This window comes from Eulemur rufifrons, chromosome 28 (genome assembly GCF_041146395.1).
Source record: "Eulemur rufifrons isolate Redbay chromosome 28, OSU_ERuf_1, whole genome shotgun sequence".
NCBI lineage: Eukaryota > Metazoa > Chordata > Mammalia > Primates > Lemuridae > Eulemur > Eulemur rufifrons.
Window position 1 is genome coordinate 48,881,274 of NC_091010.1, and position 21,503 is coordinate 48,902,776.

Consider the following 21,503-nt stretch of genomic DNA (forward strand, 5'->3'; position numbering starts at 1 on the left):
GGTGGCATGCCCTTCATTGATGTGCCCACTCCCATCTCCTCTGCAAGTTCAGAAGCTACGTCAGCAGTGGTCAGCCCCTCTACAGACAGTGGCCTGGAATTCTCCTCCCAGACCACCTCTAAAGAAGACCTCACTGACCTGGAGCAACTTGGCTCTCCAGGGTACAGCACAGCTACAGAGCCTGGGAGCAGTGAGCTAGGGGTTCCTGAACAGCCTGACCCCCAGGTATGGTTTTGATTTTTAAAGGTCCCTGTTCACTCTTCCACTTTGGGGGAATAGGCTTGATCCTTTAGATCCTTTATTCAAGCATTGACTTAAAAGAAGGTTGGAGTAGAGGGGTGCTTTCCTGTTTCCCAGAATTAGCTGTGCTGCCTAGAAAAACCACAGCATGACTCACTGTGAGAGGTTGCTCATGGGATTTATCAAGTTATGCATAGGCCGGGCGCGGTGGCTCACGCCTGTAATCCTAGCACTCTGGGAGGCCGAGGTGGGCGGATCGTTTGAGCTCAGGAGTTCGAGACCAGCCTGAGCAAGAGCGAGACCCCATCTCTACTAAAAATAGAAAGAAATTATATGGACAGCTAAAAATATATATAGAAAAAATTAGCCGGGCATAGTGGTGCATGCCTGTAGTCCCAGCTACTTGGGAGGCTGAGGCAGGAAGATCACTTGAGCCCAGGAGTTTGAGGTTGCTGTGAGCTAGGCTGACGCCACGGCACTCACTCTAGCCCGGGCAACAGAGTGAGACTCTGTCTCAAAAAAAAAAAAAAAAAAAAAGTTATGCATATAGGTAGTACTTGGCTAAAGGGAGGGAGCTTGCCATGGCTTTTCCTGGAAGGTAATGATCTAAATCCTAAGTGTGTATGAGCCTCTGCATCTCTAGGGTTCTAGTCACTGTAGGTCAGTGATACCTCAGGAGATGTTTTCTGAGTACTTCATACTCCTGCCTGGAGCCATCTTGCATTGATTCACAAACCAGTGAGCTGGCCCTGTACCTGCAGCCCATCAGAGACAGCCTTGGAGGACAGGTACTTCAGGTGAGTAAGTTCCAAGTTGCTTCATCTGTCTTCCTATATCTCCCTGCTACTGGTCACATCAGGAAGGGGCCCATGTGGAAAAGGCCCAGTCAGCATCCGTGGAATCTATCCCTGAAGTATTAGAGGAGTGCACGTCCCCTGCCGAGCACTCTGATTCTGCCTCTGTCCATGACATGGACTACGTCAATCCACGGGGCGTGCGCTTTACACAATCCTCCCAGAAAGAAGGTGAGTACTCTTTGGCAGGCTCTGCCTGTTCACCTCCTCTATCCTACCCACTAAACTGCCTGAACCTAGACCATCTTGAACCAACATGATTACCTGCTGGTCCAAGTTCTAGGCCATTTTCTAGTCAGAAAATGGAATCAAGCTATAGGACTGTTGGCATGGATGGAGCCCTTCCCTACCATGTACTACAAAGAGGGAGTTTTGTGGGCAATAGGAAGTAAGAGGGAAGAATAAAAAGCTTAGGACTTTTAGCAGAAAGGTAGGATCATCAATTCTGATTCCCTCTAATAAATGAGTCTAGTTCCCTCACCTCCCCAGGGAAAAAAATCCTTTTCCTTGAAGAGAATCACTTACCTGAAATTACCTTGTGTAATGCAGGGCAGGCTAGGCCAAGCCAATAGGCTAGTTGTTTCTTAGTAGTCCCATTCTCCTCCTGGCCTTCCCTAGGCACAGCTTTGGTCCCGTATGGTCTTCCCTGCATCCGCGAGCTCTTCCGCTTCCTCATCTCCCTCACCAATCCACATGACCGCCACAACTCAGAGGTTATGATCCACATGGGGCTGCATTTGCTGACAGTGGCCCTTGAGTCAGCCCCTATATCTCAGTGCCAGACCCTCTTGGGCCTCATCAAGGATGAGATGTGCCGCCACTTATTCCAGGTAAGACCAGACTGCTAGAGGGGCTCGGGGCCTCAAGGGCCAGGGAAGCACAGGGAGGTTTGGCCAATTGTGCAAAGAATATAGGACCCAGGAAAGTGTCTGCCTCCCAGTTGGCTAGTAGTCGTAGTAAGAGGGTTCCAGTAGTTCTCCAGGGACTCTTGACAGCCAGAGAGAAATATAGGAATGGCTAGATGCAGAGTTCCCTTGGAGCACAGGACCTCGGTGGCAACTTCACCCAGTTTGCCTCTCCTGCCTCTTTCTTGGTTGAGCTGTAGTAAGCTTCTGAAACCTCATAGCCTACCCTGCTCTGATCTCTAGCTACTCAGCGTGGAGCGACTGAATCTTTATGCTGCTTCTCTGCGAGTATGCTTCCTGTTATTTGAGAGCATGCGGGAGCACCTCAAGTTCCAAATGGAGGTGAGTTTCTTGACCTTCGAAGAAAAAGGAAAAAAAAAAAAGAGAGAGAGATATGGCATCTTCAGTGAGGCCAGCTCTGTCATGCTGCAGGGGTGGGATTTAGGGGCTTCCTATAAGAGAGTGCTTTTAGCCTCCATAATTTGGTTCATCAACTGGCCTCTTCAGGGGAAAAGTTCAAAGGAGACCAGAGGAAACTGGCTGACTGTAAAGTAGGAGAACCCCATTATGAGGACTGGCAGGTAATCTTACCATGAGTAGGAGCAATTTTTCTACCCAGCAGTTCCTCTGCAACATAGGCAGGCAAGTCAAGCCAGCATTGCCACTAAATTGCACAGATGAACTGTGAATAGGACCAGTTCGTGCTCACATAGAGATTACAAAATAGGCAACTTATTTGAGATCAGACGTGAGGTAGAGAGCCAGGCTTTATCTGCCAACATGGAGGCCAAAGAGGAGGATGTACTTAGGAGATGGAATACCTTTAGGTGTCTCTTAATGCATACTTCTTGGCTGGGCATCTGCTTCCTATTCGATATTGGTCCTGTCCAGTCTCATCTCTTCCTATCTTGAATCCTTTCCCCACCCAAATGGCAATTACTGGGTTATTGCCAGATGTACATCAAAAAGCTCATGGAGATCATCACTGTGGAGAACCCCAAGATGCCTTACGAGATGAAGGAGATGGCACTGGAAGCCATTGTGCAGCTCTGGCGCATCCCCAGCTTTGTCACCGAGCTCTACATCAACTATGATTGTGACTACTACTGTTCCAACCTCTTTGAGGACCTCACCAAGCTGCTGTCCAAGGTGCTGAGCACTATTGCTGGTCTCTAGAAACAAGGTTCTATAAGGGAAATCTCCCTGGTGGTAATGAGGATGGTACATACAAGGAGGGGAAACACTTGAGAGCTTAAAGGCAATGTAGCAGTTGTAGGAAGTTTCGGGATTTTTGGTTTTGGTGTTTTTGTTGTTTTGAGACAGGGTCTTGCTTTGTCGCCTGGGCTGGAGTGCAGTGGCGCAATCATAGGTCAGTGCAGCCTTGATCTCCTGGTCTCTGGACTCAAGTGATCTCCACACCTCAGCCTCCCAAGTAGCTAGGGCTATAGGCACACTCCGCCACAACTGGCTAATTGTTTTATTTTTTGTAGAGACGGGATCTCTCACTTTGTTGCCCAGGCTGGTCTCAAACTCTTGGCCTCAAGCAATCCTCCTGCCTCTGCCTCCCAAAGTGCTGAGATTGTAGGTGTGAGCTAGCCCAGCCAGGGATTTTTGGAAAATGATCAGTTAAAGTGTAAAGTATTCTCCTAACCTCCTGTCTAATGGATCTGTTTATTTTCCAGAATGCCTTCCCTGTGTCTGGTCAGCTCTATACAACACACCTACTGTCTCTTGATGCCCTATTGACAGTGATTGACAGCACTGAGGCCCACTGTCAGGCCAAAGTCCTCAACAACCTGACCCAGCAGGAGAAGAAAGACACAACCAGACCCAGCTATGAGACAGTAGATGGCACCCGAGAAGCTAGCAATAGTGAGAGGCATTTCTTTCTTTGAAGACCCCAGGGTTCTATGCTTATCTCTTCTCTACTCACTGAATCCTTTCTCCTGCCCTCACATCACTTCCCCTGGGATGCTCCCAATTCTGTTTCTGGGGTTTGGTGGTTTGAATCACAGGCCAGTCAGGCAGGTTAGCAGGATTCATAGACCCTTTCTCCTCCCCACTTTGGTTCTTTGACAGAAATATTATTCCTTTATGGCAAGAGAAGAGAACAGAGATTAAAGGATGTAGGACTTATGTCCCTGAAAGCTTCAGGCCCCACCTTTTCTTATCCCCAATATCTGCCTCCACTCCATGTTCTTTATCTCCTCCTTGAGACTGAAGTTGTAGAAGTTCAGGGAAAGTGACTGGATAATTTCTTCATTAAATTATAGAATCTAACACTTGGCTGGGATAGTGACCACTTGCTTGGGTTTGTCTTGGTCAGAGGGGGCACCCTTTGTGGGAGCATGCAGGTCTTTCTTGGCTTGAGACTTGACCTCTCCTGCAGCTTTGCTTGGCTTCTTACCATATAAGTCTTCACGTGTCTTTCTTCTCTTACCAGCTGAGAGAGCAGCCAGCGATGGGAAAGCTATAGGGATAGCCCCAGACATCCCAGGCCTGCACGTGCCAGGTGGAGGGCGGCTGCTGCCCGAACATGGGAAGCCAGGATGCAATGATCTGGAAGAAGCTGGTGACTCTGGGGGTGGGTACTGGGTGTCCACAATCCTAAGCCCCCTCATCTGGAGGGCCTCCTGGTGGGGAATGGAAGGAGGGGAGCAGAGACACCTGCAGCAGTACCTGAGTGAGGCTTGGTGGCTCCACATGCCTTCAAACCCAGAGAAAGGAAAGAAAACATCTGGAGCTCCAGAAGTTAGGACTTCCAGGGAAATGGAAAAGTGATAAGGACAAGAAAGTTTCTGAGGCCCCTCCTTTATCACTGGGGAGTGTATCAGCAACCTTCCAAAAGTCATTATCTTGATAAAAGAGCTCTTACAGGTTTTTCTCTCTCTTCCTCCCATTCCTAGCTGACAAAAAGTTTACCCGGAAGCCACCTCGATTTTCTTGTTTCCTGCCAGATCCACGGGAACTAATTGAAATTAAAAACAAAAAGAAGGTAACACATATATTCCCCAGAGCTCAGCTTCTGCTCACCTCTGTCTGGGTGTCCTGTGTAGGGTTTCTATCCCAGAGAATGAAGATGAGGGAGAGTCTAGCAGCTTATTGTATAGCCTCATAAGGCTAGTATTTAGGCTTATTGGGACTTCAGCAAGCCCCAGTCTCCTGTGAAGCCCTTCCCTTACTACTAAGCCATGTAGTTGGGCAACTCGATTGTATGTACCTGGACAAATGCTATACTGGTTGAGAGCCAAGTGCTACTGGTAGCGATGACAGGAATCCTGGGAACTGGTGTCATGTGGGTCACTGAAGGTTATTGGTCAGCTCCAGCTCTAGCATCATGATTGGTAATAAAAAGGAATTGACATTTATTCTGGTGCTTTAGTAAAGTTCGAATAACCGTTTGTGGTTTGGGTTCCTTAACATAAAGAAAACCTTCTATTTAACCCTTTCTTCCTCTTATCACCAGCTTAAATGACTTTGGTTCATGTGTGCCCTTGACTGCAGAGTTGTGGCTAGACACACAGAAAGTTGAATTACCTTCACAATTAGTCTACCTTGTCCTTCAAACTCAGGGCCTTAAGAGCTAGGCAACCAAAGAAATAATGGGAATCCAAGCCAGGCTATAAACAAGATGCTGGCTAGTAACAAGTGTCAGGGATGGATATAAAACTGGAGAGACTTCTCTGGTCTCTTTCTTCTACCCTGATCCTCAAGTTGGAGGAAAGGAGGCTGTTCCGTGCATCTTGAGCTCTCAGAAAAGTAGTGAAAAGGAGCTCCTAAGCCAGTTCTAATTAGGCAGGAAGATGGGGGAAAGCTAAGGCCGGTATGATCCACCTTAATTCTGGAGTTATAAAGAACCATATCCTAGGAGCCCATTAGGTGACCAGCTTTGGGCTATGGTCAAATCCAGCTTGCCTTTGTCTTATTTAGGGGCAGAGCAACTTCTGACACCTCTAGTCTTTCTCCTTCAGCTGCTAATCACTGGCACAGAGCAGTTCAACCAGAAACCAAAGAAGGGGATCCAGTTTCTGCAAGAGAAAGGCCTCCTCACCATCCCAATGGACAACACAGAGGTAGCCCAGTGGCTCCGAGAGAATCCTCGGCTGGACAAGAAAATGATTGGGGAGTTTGTGAGTGACCGCAAAAACATTGACCTGTTGGAGAGTTTTGTAAGGTGAGGAAGCTGTGACAAATGTGGGACATAGTGATCAGTCTAGGGGTACAGGACTCCCTCAAAGCAGTCTCATTCAGTTCCTGCTGGTGACCCAAGTCACACACTCTTCCTCTTCCCCATCATTTATTTCTGTTGGAACTGAAAGGGGCTCCAGCAAGATAGCTTTGGGAGCCCTTTCATTCTGCATGGAGAGCATTGCAAAGGGGTAGAGCAGGGTCCTGGGGTGAGGTTTTTGGGCAAGAGTCTGCAGATTTGAAAAATACTAAAGTTAGGGGTTGTATTAGGACATACCACCCCTTTGCCAGAGACCTCAACCTGCTCTGTTCCAGTAAAAGAACTGTGGCTAACAGAGAGCCTAACATGTGCAGCTTATACGCTCCAGCCTCTATACCCTTCTTTCTTTCCCTATAGCACCTTCAGTTTTCAGGGTCTGCGGCTGGATGAAGCTCTCCGCCTCTACTTGGAAGCCTTCCGTTTGCCTGGGGAAGCACCAGTCATCCAGAGGTTGCTGGAGGCATTCACAGAGCGTTGGAGGGTGAGTTTGAGTAGCAGGAGCTGAGCCCAGAATCCCAGGCCAGTTTGACTGAGGGCTTCTATGGCCTCCAACTAAAGAACTCGGCTGCTATCTCCTTAGAAGGCTGAGAGCAACATCAATGAGCTTTCCATGGAGAAACCAGCTTCTGTTAAGGAGTTGGCAAGAGGTTAGCCACTTTCTAGGTGGTACCTCCCCCTGTACCAGCACTGACGAATGGGTTAGTAGTAAGGGTTTAATTAACTAGAGAAGGGCATTGACATAGGCGGGGTCTTTGCTTTTTCAGAATTGTAATGGCTCCCCATTTGCCAATAGCGATGCCTGCTTTGCTCTGGCCTATGCTGTCATCATGCTTAATACTGACCAGCACAACCACAATGTTCGCAAACAGAATGCACCCATGACCCTGGAGGTAAGCTTGGGTCTCAGCCAAGGCAGAGAAGATCTAGCACAGCTTTGGAGATAGCAGAAAGGACAAGATTTCCAGTGGGCATGGTGGACAGGGAGGGCTGGCCAACCCAGAAGAGGAACTGGGGTGGGAAGGTGGGTTCTTTCACTTAGTGTCCTAAGTCCTATTTACCACAGATCCAGGTGTTCCTTGGGAGGGGCTTCAGCATTGACACAGGGGGAAAAGCTTATTGGCCTATCTCTAGGAGTTTCGAAAAAACCTAAAAGGTGTGAATGGAGGCAAGGACTTTGAGCAAGACATCCTGGAGGACATGTACCATGCTATCAAGTGAGTATATATGGAGAATAGGGCAACATCTCTATTAAGGAGAAGCACATTGCTTCTTTTCCCAGTTTTTAGAGTCATGTCAGACTGCAGTGACTCACATGCCCTGGATTTAGCCTTGGACTTAGTTGGGCAGGGCCTTCTCTGCCAACTCATTCTTCCTTAAAAGAAGCCTAAACAATATTGGGACTCTAGTACTCTAAGCCAGGGTCCAAATTGCCCTTCTTAAGTGGGATATCATGGCCCCCATTTCCTGAACCTGAAGCAGCTGGGTTTTACTGTCTAGCTCATAAGAGGCGTTTTCTGACTAGTAGAAAACATAAGATGAACACTGGAAAGTGAGGCTTCGGTCACAGGTCAGACATGGGACACTTAGTTCTTTATTGTAAATCAGAAAAAGTAGAGAGAATTGTTCATCTTCTCACACCCAGAAAGAACTTGAGATCTCCTTACTGAAGAACTGAAGGCCCCACTTTAAAGACAGGGCTTTGACATTATGGGACACTTCGTTTCTCCCTGCTCCCACTTGCGGGTGGGAAGCAGACCACTGAGCTGCAGTTCTGACAGCCTCTCATCAATGGAGAGTGCTAGTCTGGGCGAAGCCCCTGGTCCTAGTTTGGAAGCAGTGAAGTTCACAGCAGAGCACCCACCCCTTCCCTTACCTCCTGACAGGAATGAGGAAATTGTGATGCCAGAGGAGCAGACAGGCTTGGTGCGGGAGAACTATGTGTGGAATGTGTTGCTTCATCGAGGTGCAACCCCCGAGGGCATATTCCTGCGTGTGCCTACTGGCAGTTATGATCTTGACCTCTTCACCATGACCTGGGGCCCCACTATTGCTGCTCTGTCTTATGTCTTTGACAAAAGCCTTGAGGAGACAATCATCCAGAAAGCCATCTCAGGCTTCAGGTAGCCCAGTTTTGGCCTTGGTCTTCACCTCCCCCCACCTCTCCGAGCTAACATAGTTATCTTCATGCTCTCTGACTCCTATTCTTACTTTCCTTAGAATGGGGTTCCTCCTGAGTTTTTGGAGGGAGGCTAAAGCTTGGGAAAGCTCAGTCTTAAACAGACTCAAGGGTAAAAGGTTTAGTCCTGGGACTAATGGGGAAGAGCCCCATACAAGCCTCCTCAGGGACTTGGAAGGGCTGCCTGGCCTTTCAGTGACTCTGTTTCTGGGATGGGGGTGACATTACAGGAAGTGCGCCATGATCTCTGCCCACTACGGCCTCAGCGATGTGTTTGACAATCTCATCATCTCTCTGTGCAAATTCACAGCTCTCAGCAGTGAGGTAAGCAGGAGTAGGAACTGTGTACTTGGAGTTCCAAAGGAAGATCTTTCTTTTAGCCACAGGTCTACCCTTATCTGCAGAGCTGCTTGCCCTCAGCACCTTCCCTCACTCCCTCTTGACGATACCAATGCTTAGGCCGTTTCTTTCTTTATATACCCTGGGATGAGAATAGTGTTACCTCATGTAATGGGGATGGGAGAGGAGATACAAGAGGGAGAGGGCCTTAACTGGGTTAGCCCTTCCTACCAGTATTAATGGGAGATTGAAGCAGAGCCAGTATAAGGACCCTGAGGGAACCATAGTTAGAGGCCTAAGAGATTTTCCTTTCCAGACATCAGCCAGGCCGTAAGCCTCTTCTCATCCTCTTTTCTAGTCTATTGAGAACCTACCCAGTGTATTTGGAAGTAACCCTAAAGCCCACATTGCAGCCAAGACAGTATTCCATTTGGCCCATCGTCATGGTGACATCCTGCGGGAGGGCTGGAAGAACATCATGGAGGCCATGCTGCAGCTCTTCCGAGCCCAACTGTTGCCCAAGGCTATGGTGGAGGTAATTCTTGGTAGAAGACTAGTCAACAATAACGAGGAGAGACCGCTGACATTATGTACTGTCTGCAAATAGAACTGGTTGAGGGTCAAACTGGGCCTGATGCTTGCTAAAAACTTACCAAGAATGCCTCAAATGTAAGACCACAGATCTTAGGGGATAGCTGTAGAAGACTGGTAGAAACCATTGCCAGTCACAAGTTGGAGGGCGTGCAATAGTGTATGGGCAGAGGGCTATAAGAAGAAATTCAGAAAACTTTGCTTGAAGTCCGGGGGAGGATGCAATGGGCATATAGAAAGAAATTATTTTTTACCTACTTTTCCAGGTAGAAGATTTTGTGGATCCCAACGGCAAGATCTCTCTACAGCGGGAGGAGACACCATCAAACCGGTAAGAGCAGACCAGAGGCTGAAGACCTTGGGGAGGGAGAGTCAGAACTCTGGGCATCACCACAGCATGTGCCCTTTTTCTACAGAGGAGAATCAACAGTGCTGAGCTTCGTGAGCTGGCTGACATTGAGTGGTCCTGAGCAGTCTAGTGTGCGGGGCCCATCCACTGAGAACCAAGAGGCCAAGAGAGTAGCCTTAGATTGCATCAAGGTAACTGCGCGCCCACCCCTGATAAGAAAGCCTAGACTCCTCCCTACTGGACAGATGCTGCCTTGTGAACTGAAGAGTAGAATCATCCAGGGCTTGTGACCAGGGCTCACTCTGCCCTCTCTCTCTCCCTGGCTCTTGCGGAATTCATTTCCCTTCAGCCCTTATTGCATACCCCCTCTCTCTTTTGCCCTCTCTAGCAATGTGACCCAGAGAAAATGATCACAGAGAGCAAGTTCCTCCAGCTGGAGTCACTGCAGGAGCTCATGAAGGTACAGGATGAAGAAAAGAAAGAGGAATGGAAGAGCTGGCTGAGTTTGAGAGGGGTGATGGGAACAGTGGTGTATGCCTCAATTTCAGTCAGAGCAGAGCCAGTGGTTGGCTTCTTCTCCATGCCTACTTTCCGGCTGCTGTCCCCATTCAGGCTCTGGTCTCAGTGACACCAGATGAAGAGACATATGATGAGGAAGATGCTGCTTTCTGCCTGGAAATGCTGCTAAGGATTGTGTTGGAGAACAGGTAGGAGAAGGCAGGTGAGGGCAGTCTTTAGGCAGACCCCATACTGGGCTTGTGCCAAAGAGGTGGAAGCCATCTTGCTGAGTGGGCTCTGGGGAACTGTAGGCAGTAGGGGAGAAGCTTGCTCATTATACCTGTGTGCTTAAGGTATAATACCCAAGCTCTAAAAGGCTGAGGAGACTTACTGCCCAGGCCTTTCTGGCTGATACTGTCTTCCCTTTATGTTCACTGCAGGGACCGTGTGGGCTGTGTGTGGCAGACTGTTCGAGACCATCTATACCACCTCTGCGTCCAGGCACAAGATTTCTGCTTCCTTGTGGAGCGGGCAGTAGTAGGGCTGCTGCGCCTAGCCATTCGGCTACTCCGAAGAGAAGAGATCAGTGGCCAGGTAAGCAGAGTGCATCTAGGAGAGCAGGCAGGTATGCAAGGGATTAAGGCCAAGTGTCAATTTCAGATATGTCCTAAGACTACAGTCTCCAACCCCTGGGCCATGGACCAGTACTGGTCCGTGGCCTTTTAGGAACCAGGCTGCACAGCAGGAGGTGAGCAACGGGTTACAGCTTCTCCCGTTGCTCACATCACCGCATAAGCTCTGCCTCCTGTCAGATCCGTGGTGGCATTAGAGTCTCATAGGAGCACGAACCCTACTATAAACTACACATGTGAGGGATCTAGGTCACGTACGTGCTCCTTGTGAAAGTGGAGCTGAGGTGGTGTTGCTAGCACTGGGGAAGTGGCTGTAAATACAGATTATCATTAGCAGAGAGGTTTGACTGCACAATAAATGTAATACGCTTGAATCATTCCAAAACCACCCCCTCCCCCTCTCCCTTCACCCCATCCCTGGTCTGAGGAAAAATTGTCTTCTATAAAACTGGTCCCTGGTGCCAAAAAGTTTGGGGACTGATGGCCTAAGACATAGCATGAGCTCAATGACCAATCATAGGGCTGGTATGGTCTAACAGGTAGCATTGGGGGTGAGCTTGAAATGGCCTCAGGCGTGAAGCTCGTGCTCTGCATCTCTGTAGGCTCCTATGAATCTGCTTTGTAGGGCTGGACTGCTGCAGCCTTGTAGCAGTCCCAGCCCTATATCTAGTTTCCTAGCTTTCATGCTTATGACCAGCAACCAGCATAGAACTAATAAGTGAGTTCAGCAAGGTCTCAGGATATAAGATCAATACACAAAAATTAATCATGTTTCTACATGCTAACAATGAACATATGGAAACTGAAATTAAAAACACAATGCTGGCCGGGCACGGTGGCTCACGCCTCTAATCCTGGCACTCTTGGAGGCCGAGGCGGGAGGATCACTCAAGGTCAGGAGTTCAAGACCAGCCTGAGCAAGAGAGAGACCTCGTCTCTACTAAAAATAGAAAGAAATGACCTGGACAGCTAAAAATATATATAGAAAAAAAAAATTAGCCGGGCATGGTGGCGCATGCCTGTAGTCCCAGCTACTCGGGAGGCTGAGGCAGGAGGATTGCTTAAGCCCAGGAGTTTGAGGTTGCTGTGAGCTAGGCTGACCACGGCACTCTAGCCCAGGAAACAGAGCGAGACTCTGTCTCAAAAAAAAAAAAAAAAAATGCCATTTACAAGTGCTCTGAATAAAGTGAAATACTTAGATATACACCTAACAAAACATGTATAGGATTTGTATGCTGAAAACTACAAAATGCTAATGAAAGGAATCAAAGAAGACCTAAATATAATAAATGACGAGGCATACCTGTTCATGGATTGGAATACTCGATGTAGTAAAAATGTCCATTTTTCCCAAATTGATCTATAAGTTTAATGCAACTCCCATAAAAATCTCAGAGAAGGTTTTTGTAGACATAGATATACTTAATCTAAAATTTAGATGGAAAGGCACAGGCCCTAGAATAGCTAGAAAGAATAAAGTAGGAGAAATCACTCTGTTTGGTATTAAGAGTTATTATATAGCTACAGTAATAAATTATGTGGTATTGGTAGAGGAATAAATACATAGATCAATGGAATAGAGAACCCAGAAATAAACTCAACATAAATGTTCAGTTCAGTGGAGGAGGGGGATAGCTTTTTCAACAAATAGTGCTGGAGTGATTGAAATCCATTGGGGGGAAAAAACAAATGAACCTCAACCTACACCTCATACCTTACAGAAAAATTAACTCAAATGGCTCATAGATTTAAATGTAAAACTATAAAGCCTTTAGAATAGGAGAGAATCTCCAGGATCTAGAGCTAGGCAAAAAATTCTTAGACTTGACACTAAAAGCACAATCCAGAAAAGGAAAAATTGATAAATTGGACTTTGTCAATATTAAAAACTTTTGCTCTATGAAAGCCTATGTGAAGAGGATGAAAAAATAAGCTACAGACTAGGAGCAAATGTTTGCAAATCATATATTTGAAAAAAGACTAGTATCTAAAATAGTAAAACTCTCAAAACACAACAGTGAAAAAACGATCAAATTAGAAAATGAGCAAAACATAGGAACAGACATTTCATCAAAGAAGATATACAGATGGCAAGTAAGCACATGAAATGAAGTTCAGCATCATTAGCCATCAGGGAAATGCAAATTAAAACCATGATGAGACATCACTACACATTTATCAGAATGGCTAAAGTAAAATACAGTGACAGTAACAAATGCTGACAAGGATACAGAGAAACTGGATCATACATACATCGCTGGTGGGAATGTAAAATGGTACAGCTACTCTGTTGGCAGTTTCTTTTAAAACAAAACATGCAATTACCATATAGCCCAGCAACTGCACTCTTGGTCATTTATCCCAGAAAAATAAAAGCTTACTTTCTTATAAAGACCTATACATGAATGTTCATAGAAGCTTTATTTGTAGTAGCCCAAAACTGGAATCTGCCCAGATGACTTTCAACAGGTGAATAAACTGGGGTGCATACATACCATGGAATACTATTCAGCAATTTAAAGCAACAAACTATTGATATATGTAACAACTTGGATGAGTCTTCAGGGAATTATACTGAGTGAAAGAAAAAAAAAAGCCAATCTCAGAAGGTTACATACTAGGGGTTAGGGATGGGGACAGGAAGGAGGAGGTGGGTGTGGTGATAAAAGGGCACCATGGGCGATCCTGTGGTGTTGAAACTGTTCAGTATGCTGTCTTGTGGTAGATACACAACCTACACAGGTAATAAAATTGTGTAGAACTTAATATACACACACATACATATATAAATACATGTAAAACTTGGGAAATCTGAATAAGATCAGTGGATTGTATCAATGTCAGTATCCTGGTTATGATATACTATAGTTTTGCATAATGTTACCATTGGGGGAAACAAGGCAAGGTATATAAGAGATCTCTTTGTATTATTTCTTACAACTGTGTATGAACCTATACTTATCTCAATAAAAATTTCTATTGAGGTATGAGCGTGGTGGCTCATACCTGTAATCCTAGCACTCCAGGAGGCCGAGGTGGGAGGATCTCTTGAGGTCAGAAGTTTGAGACCAGCCTGAGCAAGAGCGAGACCTCGTCTCTACTAAAAATAGAAAAAATTAGCTGGGCGTGGTGGCGCATGTCTATAGTCCCAACTACTCGGGAGGCTGAGGCAGGAGCCTCAGGAGGATCACTTGAGCCCAGGAGTTTGAGGTTGCTGTGAGCTAGGCTGATGCCATGGCACTCCAGCCAGGACGACAAAGTGAGACTGTATCTCAGGAAAAAAAAAGAAATCTATTTGAAAAAATGAAAAATAAATAAATAAATAAAGACCAGCAGCAACCTTAAGTTGGGTCCTAGCCAAACTCTCCTCAGTGGCCTAAGGAGACTGGTGGGGAAGGAGAGTAGACAGGAAGCTGTGTGCCCATTCCCCACTTCCTGCTCCCTACCCCCTACACCAGGTACTGCTCTCGCTGCGCATTTTGCTACTGATGAAGCCCAGCGTGCTGTCCCGAGTCAGCCACCAGGTTGCATATGGGCTTCATGAACTTCTTAAGACTAATGCTGCCAACATCCACTCGGGCGATGACTGGGCCACCCTTTTCACGCTGCTGGAATGCATCGGCTCAGGCGTGAAGCCTCCAGCTGCTCTGCAGGCCACCGCCAGGGCCGATGCACCTGATGCTGGTAAGCTATTTCCCAAGGAGACTCGGGCTGGCAGATAAACAGTAGTGGGCCCAGGAGTTGAAACAGGAAAACACCACAGGTTATTGCATTCAGCAGATTAAACACCCCTGGCTTCTCCATCTGCTTCCAGAGCTTGCAGTTACCGCTTGGCCAGTACCCGTAGGTTAAATAGCATGAAGGCAAGCAGGCAACACAGAATGCTATGAACCCAGGCTTCCTACTGTCCTGAGGACTGTTTTCCCAGAAACTGTGTCCTCTCTACCACTCCTGTCCCCTGACAGCTGCTACTAGATGCCAGCAGGAGCCCAAATTAGCCTGCTGCCCTATTTGGTCAGGAAAGAAGCTGTCCAGGCCATCCTTCAACCCTCTGGTGACAAGGCTGAAAGTAAGCCATGCCAAAGAGAGGGGAGACCAGGCCTCAGCATCTTTCTTCTGAAAGCCTAAGGTATCCCTTATCCCAGTAGCCCACCCTGACCCTGACTCTGCCCTTCTCCCTGCCTGGCATAGGGGCCCAGTCAGACAGTGAGCTCCCAACCTACCATCAGAATGATGTGAGCCTGGACCGAGGGTACACTTCTGACTCAGAGGTCTACACTGACCATGGCAGGCCTGGCAAGATGCACCGATCAGCCACAGATGCTGACGTGGTTAACAGCGGTTGGTTAGTGGTGAGTGAGAGTATGGGCAGTGGGTGAGTCTCCCCTCCTTGGGCCTGTGGGAAGGATTCCTCGTCCTTTGAGAGGGCATCTAGGAGGAGGTAGGACCAAGCCTGGGTCCACATCCCCTCTGTGTACTTTACAGGTGGGGAAGGATGATATTGATAACTCCAAGCCAGGGCCAGGGCCCAGCCGGCCAGGCCCTTCACCCCTGATCAATCAGTACAGCCTAACAGTGGGACTGGACCTGGGTCCACATGACACTAAGTCCCTGCTTAAATGTGTGGAATCACTGTCCTTCATCGTGCGTGACGCTGCCCACATCACACCCGACAACTTTGAGCTCTGCGTCAAGACTCTCCGCATCTTTGTAGAGGCCAGTCTGAATGGCGGTGGGTCACCTGGTAAACGGGCAGTTGGGGAGTAGCCACCTGAATATACAGGGGAGAGGTGGGTAGGGGAGAAAGGCAGGGCGCCTGTGCCTATGGCTGTGGAAATGTGACCTGCATCTGGCTCTGCTCAGGGTGCAAGTCCCAGGAGAAACGTGGCAAGAGTCACAAATATGACAACAAAGGGAACCGTTTCAAGAAGAAATCCAAGGAGGGCTCAATGCTTCGGCGGCCTCGAACCTCCAGCCAACATACCACTCGGGGCGGCCATAGTGACGATGATGAGGACGAAGGCGTGCCTGCCAGCTACCATACGGTGTCTTTACAGGTCAGTCAGGACGTAAGTACGGCACCCTTTACTTCCTCTCCCCCTCCCCCACACCTGATATGGGAGCTTGGGTGTGGCCAGGGAAAGCCAGGGCTGAGAGGAAAGGCCCGTGTGTTTCCAGCCCAGGCCCTGGACCACCACTGTCACAGTATTCCTCCTTGTCCAGGACCACCCGTAAGTCTTTGTTTGCCTCAGTTTATTTTTAAACTAAGGTTTACTTATTTTTTGAATAGATAATATATGCACACGGTACAAAGTTCAAAAGGTACAAAAGGGTGAACTGATAAAAGTAAGTTTCTGTTTCCACTGTCACCAGTTTCTCATCTATCCTTCCAGAGTAATTCCTTGTCTATTCAGGGCATACAAAATTTATCCTATGAACAGGATTTATATCACTAAACAAATGGAGAACAAATTGCCTTAAGTAGAATAACCTGAGAAAAATGATGAAAATAAAAATTTATTAAATCTGGCCAGACACTATTGCCCATCAAAGCCTGTTGCCATCTGAGCCTGAGCTTGCTTTCTATTCTTACTTTTTTTTTTTTTTTTTTTGAGACAGGGTCTCACTCCATTGCTCTGGCTAGAGTGCAGTGGTCTCATCACAGCTCACTGCAACCTCAAATTCCTAGGCTCAAACAATGCTCCTGCCTCAACCTCCCGAGTAGCTGGTATTAATACTACAGGCATGCACCACCATGCCCGCTAATTTTTCTTTTTCTTTTTTTTTTTTTTTGTAGAGATAGAGTCTTGATATGTTGCTCAGACTGGGCTTTCTGTTTTTAAAATGAGATTAACAAGATGAGGCTTTCCATCTTCAGAAGGTATAAAATCAAATTGAAAAGAAAGTACCTTTCTCACTGTGTAATTCAGTGTTATTAAGTCCTTAGTAATACATCTCCATACTTTAGGAGATGTATTACTCTCCTCTACTGTGAATAATACCTGACTTGGAGAAATATGGCCAGGACTAGAGCAACTAGCTCATCAAATCAAGGAAAAGGGAATAGCAAGAGGGGTGGAGTGTGGTGTAATTGGTTCTAGGAGCCACTTGAGGACTCAGTCAGGGACAGTGAGGGGGGAGGGGGGAAGGGGTCCACCAGACCTAACCTCACTCATGTCCTGCCCCCTCCTGTGATCCCAGTTGCTAGATCTGATGCACACCCTGCACACAAGGGCGGCCTCTATCTACAGCTCCTGGGCAGAGGAGCAGCGCCACCTGGAGACGGGTGGCCGGAGGATCGAAGCGGATTCACGTACCCTCTGGGCCCACTGCTGGTGCCCTTTACTGCAGGGTAAACCTGGGGAGCAGTCAGGGGACGGGGAGAGGTAGAGCTGGAGCCTGGGGAGCACCAGGGTCAAGATACCAGAAGGATCCTGACACAGCTCTCGCTCTCAGGCATTGCCTGCTTATGCTGCGATGCCCGGCGCCAGGTGCGGATGCAGGCACTGACCTATCTGCAGCGAGCTCTACTGGTCCATGATCTGCAAAAGCTAGATGCCCTGGAATGGGAGTCCTGTTTTAACAAGGTAGGGCTACTGGTTTTAATATGAAGTTCAAATCCTAAGATGAGGAAAGCCAGGCAGCCCGAAGAGCCCCTAGTATCAGTCTTCAGCCCGTGTTATACCTTCCCTTCTGTTCCGTGCCCATGTACCCCAACCCCTGGCTTCCTTGGAGCAAGGCTGCCCGACTGACTCTGCTAAGAAGACATTGGATATTTCCCCACCAGGTGCTGTTTCCTCTACTGACCAAGCTCTTGGAGAATATTAGCCCTGCAGATGTGGGCGGGATGGAGGAGACCCGGATGAGGGCCTCCACACTGCTCTCTAAGGTACTGCCCACCACCCCACACCCACCTACTCTCCCCATACCTGCCTTTTCCCAAGGAGGGAAGTCAGGGCTTCTGGCAGGACGTAGAGGTGCAATATAGGTGCTCATGACTCCCAGCTATGGAGACTCAGCAGGACCGAGGGACCTGAGAGGAATGTCTGCTCTAAGATTCCCATGAAAGATGGGGCAGGCTTGCCTCCCAGCCTGAGAGAGGGGTGCAGAAGGCTCATACGCCACCCTCGGCTGAAGGGGGCTGGTGGGCCCTAGGTCTTCCTGCAGCACCTGTCTCCACTGCTGTCACTCTCTACCTTTGCGGCCCTCTGGCTCACCATCTTGGACTTCATGGACAAGTACATGCATGCAGGCTCCAGTGACTTACTGGTATGTCGTGCTGTTTCCCCCTTGCCAGCTATCTCCCCCTGCCATGCTCCCCTATGCTCTCTCTCCTTATTCTCATGTTCCCACTGCTGCCTGCAGTCAGAGGCCATCCCCGAGTCTCTGAAGAACATGCTCCTAGTGATGGACACAGCGGAGATTTTCCACAGTGCAGATGCACGAGGAGGTAGCCCCTCAGCCCTCTGGGAGATCACCTGGGAGCGCATTGACTGTTTTCTGCCCCACCTACGAGATGAGCTCTTCAAGCAGACTGTCATCCAGGGTAGGGGGCTCAGCCCAGCTTTATCGAAAAGACTCCCAAAACTGAATCCATTCTCTGTGCCCTAGATGGGTAGAAAGCCTGGTGGGTAGCTAGGGCTCTATGGGGAAAAAAGCTCTAAGAGTTGCCATCTGGATTCTCCACCCTCCCCAGACCCCATGCCTGTGGAGCCTCACAGCCAAAAACCTATGGCCTCAGCCCACCTGACTCCTGCTGCTGGCGACACCAGGACACCTGGCCATCCACCTCCCCCAGAGACACCTTCTGAGCTAGGGGCCTGTGGTGAGTCCCTCTAGGATAGCCTGCTGGGTGTCAGGCAGCAAGCAGGGGGCCTGGGAGGAAGCCCAGGGTAGCTTAGGATTGCTGCTGAGCATGGGCTGTGAGCCGGGGAAGGAGGCAACCAGAGAATCCTGTTTGCCTGCTCATCCTGGGGAATGGCAGGACCAAGTAAGCTGTGATGAGCTGGCTGCTTGAGATTTTCAAATTCAGGAGGAGACGGCTGAGTCAGGGACTTGGATTGAATACACAGAGGTTGCCCTTCAGGGATTCTAATAAAGACCAGACCAAAATTAACCTGATGAGGAGTATAGCAAAAGGAGGTGGAGGGAAGATATAAGGTAGCTGAACATTAGAATAAGTTTTCAGAGAGACACCCAACTTTTTAGCCTGGGGAGGGCCATTTTGTTCACAGGAATTGGGAGGAACAGAGGTTTGGTAAATGAGCTGGGGGAGGTAGGAATTTGTCTTTTGCCAAAAAGAGTCTGATTGCAGCCACCTTGCTCTCCCTACAGACTTTGAGAAGCCTGAAAGCCCCCGAGCTGCCAGCAGCAGCTCCCCAGGGTCGCCAGTGGCCTCTAGCCCCAGCAGGCTGAGCCCCAGCCCAGATGGGCCTCCACCCCTGGCTCAGCCCCCACTGATCCTGCAGCCCTTGGCCTCCCCACTGCAAGTGGGCGTGCCACCCATGACTCTACCTATCATCCTCAACCCTGCGCTCATCGAGGCCACCTCACCAGTGCCCCTCCTGGCCACACCACGCCCCACAGACCCCATACCCACCTCTGAGGTCAACTAAGGCAGGTCCCTCAGAGATCAGGACCAGTGCTTCCCACCAGGCTGTCCCTGGTCCCCCTTCCGCTGTCCCGGGGGCCACAAACTCTTTAGGCCCAGTCCAAGCTGCTGTCACTGCCACTTGGATGGGGACCTGAAAAAGAGAACTTAGCCCCTGTGGAGACCCCCCAATCAGATTGTGGGACCTTCTTCTTCTGTTCTCCATTCCTGGGGGTCCAACCTGAGAGTGCACTCAGGTATCACCTGCAGCCTCTGCCTCCAGCCTGGCGGTTCTGGGGAGGCATCACTGTGCCAACCCTGCAGTGCCTGCCCGTGCGCCCCTCCTGCCCGTGGTCAGGCATCGAGAGCCACGCCCAACCACTTGCACTTTGTTTCCCTCGCCCTTCCCACGCCCATCAGCCCTGGGCCACCTCCTCCAGTTCTTCCTCTTTTACTAATTAGTGGGTCAATTTGGAGAGCTGACTGGCACCATGGAGGGTGGGCAGTGGGGCTGGATGGGGGACTGCCCAGAGGAGCATGTACATATGGAAAAACAGGACAACAGTGGACTTTTTATGATATAATAAATGTCTTGGTATAACATCATTGCCTTTCCCTCTGGTTTCCTTCTTGAGCTTATGGGTCAGGGCACCATGTTACTGTGACACCTAAGGTTTGGGCCTAGGTGAACAGGTAAAATGAGGCTGAGCCTACCAGTAGTCTGTCCTACCTCGCCCCTGGCCACCAGCCAGATGCTAGGACTGGGGTCAGGATTCCTTCACACTGCTGCCCCCTCCCACTGCCACAGCAGTGTGCCTTTGTCACCACAGGTGTGCTAGGGGCTTGGGCAGTTGTCCTTTTCCAATAACTGCTCCAAGGGAGACAATGTGAGACGGCCTGGACTGGGATCAGCAGGAAGATGAGTCAGAGCTGAGTTGCAGTTATTCAGAAGTCTTCCCACAGATGTGCCTCGTGGTTCAAGAGCACAAAGGAGCTCTTGGGGTTTAAGACGTGGAGGGACATCTTGCCCACAGCCGTGATCATGTGTTTCTTGGGGGAAAGCATCCTTTTTTTTGTTTGTTTTTTTTTTCAAGAGACATGGTCTCGCTCTGTCGCCCAGGCTAGAGTGCAGTGATGTGATCACAGCTCACAGCAGCTTCAAACTCCTGGACTCAAGGGATCCTCCTACCTCAGGCACACGCCACCACACCTGGCTAAAGGCCATTAATTTTGACCCCAAACCAAAGAGGGACAATTTTATCCCTGTCCCACAGCTTCCATCCACCCATCACTGAAGCATGATTGAAGACCCTCTTTCTTTCCCTTTGCATCAGGGTAGGACAGGTGGGAGTGCATGGAGCGTGGAGAAGGCAGTGTGGCCCTTGCAGGGCTCAGGTGCTGTGGGTGTGTGATGTAAGTTGATTGCCAATGGCCAATGGTGTGACCAATCATGCCTATGTAATGAAGCCACCACAGAAACCCAGGGTTCAGAGAGCTTCTGGATAGCTGAACAGATGGAGGCTTACTGGAAGGTAAGCAAGAACTCTCAACATACCAGGAGGGTGGCGCACCCCAATTCCATGGGGACAGAAGCTCTTATGGTCGGGACCCTTCCAGACTTCACCCTTATGTATCTCTTAATCTGGATGTTTATTTGTATCCTTTAAAATATTCTTGGTAATAAACTAGTAAACATAAGTATGTGTGTCCCTGAATTCTGTGAGCCACTTTAGCAAATTAATCATACCCAAGGAGGGGCCTATAAGAACCCTGATTTATAGCCAGTCAGTCAGAGCACAGGCAAAACAACCTGGGGCTTGTGATTGGCATTGGAAGTGATGGGGGAGCAGTCTTGGGGACTGAGCTCTCAACCTGTGGGATCTATCTGCAGGTATAGTGTTGGAATTGAACTAGAGGACACCCATCTGCTATCTGCTGCAGAACTGACTGTTTGCTTGGTGGGGAGGGGCAAGACCCCCACACATTTGGTCCCAGAAATTTTCTGTATTGATTGTTATTGAGTGAGAGAATAGAAAAAGCACGTTTAAGTGTGTTTTTTCCCCTCAGGGTGGGATTCAGAATGCTATGCATTAAGCTTTCC

General features: G+C 48.7%; 1 protein-coding gene across 15 annotated transcripts in view; it reads left to right on the plus strand.

Moving 5' to 3' along the window:
* The window catches only part of GBF1 (golgi brefeldin A resistant guanine nucleotide exchange factor 1), a 128,116-nt gene extending 108,108 nt beyond the window's left edge, over nt 1–20,008 (plus strand). For 3 of the 15 annotated variants that reach the window (XM_069460528.1, XM_069460523.1, XM_069460527.1), the window contains 31 exons: nt 2–225; nt 1,100–1,265; nt 1,713–1,924; nt 2,243–2,341; nt 2,954–3,148; nt 3,682–3,871; nt 4,443–4,583; nt 4,906–4,994; nt 5,971–6,173; nt 6,585–6,708; nt 6,992–7,117; nt 7,359–7,441; nt 8,111–8,347; nt 8,634–8,727; nt 9,101–9,277; nt 9,600–9,664; nt 9,750–9,873; nt 10,071–10,142; nt 10,295–10,389; nt 10,621–10,774; nt 14,271–14,496; nt 15,004–15,164; nt 15,298–15,544; nt 15,676–15,869; nt 17,014–17,164; nt 17,269–17,399; nt 17,600–17,701; nt 17,968–18,081; nt 18,178–18,358; nt 18,509–18,637; nt 19,147–20,008. In XM_069460528.1, the coding sequence (XP_069316629.1) occupies nt 2–225; nt 1,100–1,265; nt 1,713–1,924; nt 2,243–2,341; nt 2,954–3,148; nt 3,682–3,871; nt 4,443–4,583; nt 4,906–4,994; nt 5,971–6,173; nt 6,585–6,708; nt 6,992–7,117; nt 7,359–7,441; nt 8,111–8,347; nt 8,634–8,727; nt 9,101–9,277; nt 9,600–9,664; nt 9,750–9,873; nt 10,071–10,142; nt 10,295–10,389; nt 10,621–10,774; nt 14,271–14,496; nt 15,004–15,164; nt 15,298–15,544; nt 15,676–15,869; nt 17,014–17,164; nt 17,269–17,399; nt 17,600–17,701; nt 17,968–18,081; nt 18,178–18,358; nt 18,509–18,637; nt 19,147–19,427 (4,787 nt within the window). In that variant the 3' untranslated portion in view covers nt 19,428–20,008. Of the gene's footprint in view, nt 1; nt 226–1,099; nt 1,266–1,712; nt 1,925–2,242; nt 2,342–2,953; nt 3,149–3,681; nt 3,872–4,442; nt 4,584–4,905; nt 4,995–5,970; nt 6,174–6,584; nt 6,709–6,991; nt 7,118–7,358; nt 7,442–8,110; nt 8,348–8,633; nt 8,728–9,100; nt 9,278–9,599; nt 9,665–9,749; nt 9,874–10,070; nt 10,143–10,294; nt 10,390–10,620; nt 10,775–14,270; nt 14,497–15,003; nt 15,165–15,297; nt 15,545–15,675; nt 15,882–17,013; nt 17,165–17,268; nt 17,400–17,599; nt 17,702–17,967; nt 18,082–18,177; nt 18,359–18,508; nt 18,638–19,146 lie in introns of all 15 variants that reach the window. The other 12 variants (XM_069460522.1, XM_069460524.1, XM_069460526.1 and 9 more) reach the window with 10 other exon arrangements.
* Nucleotides 20,009–21,503: the final 1,495 nt, after the last annotated feature.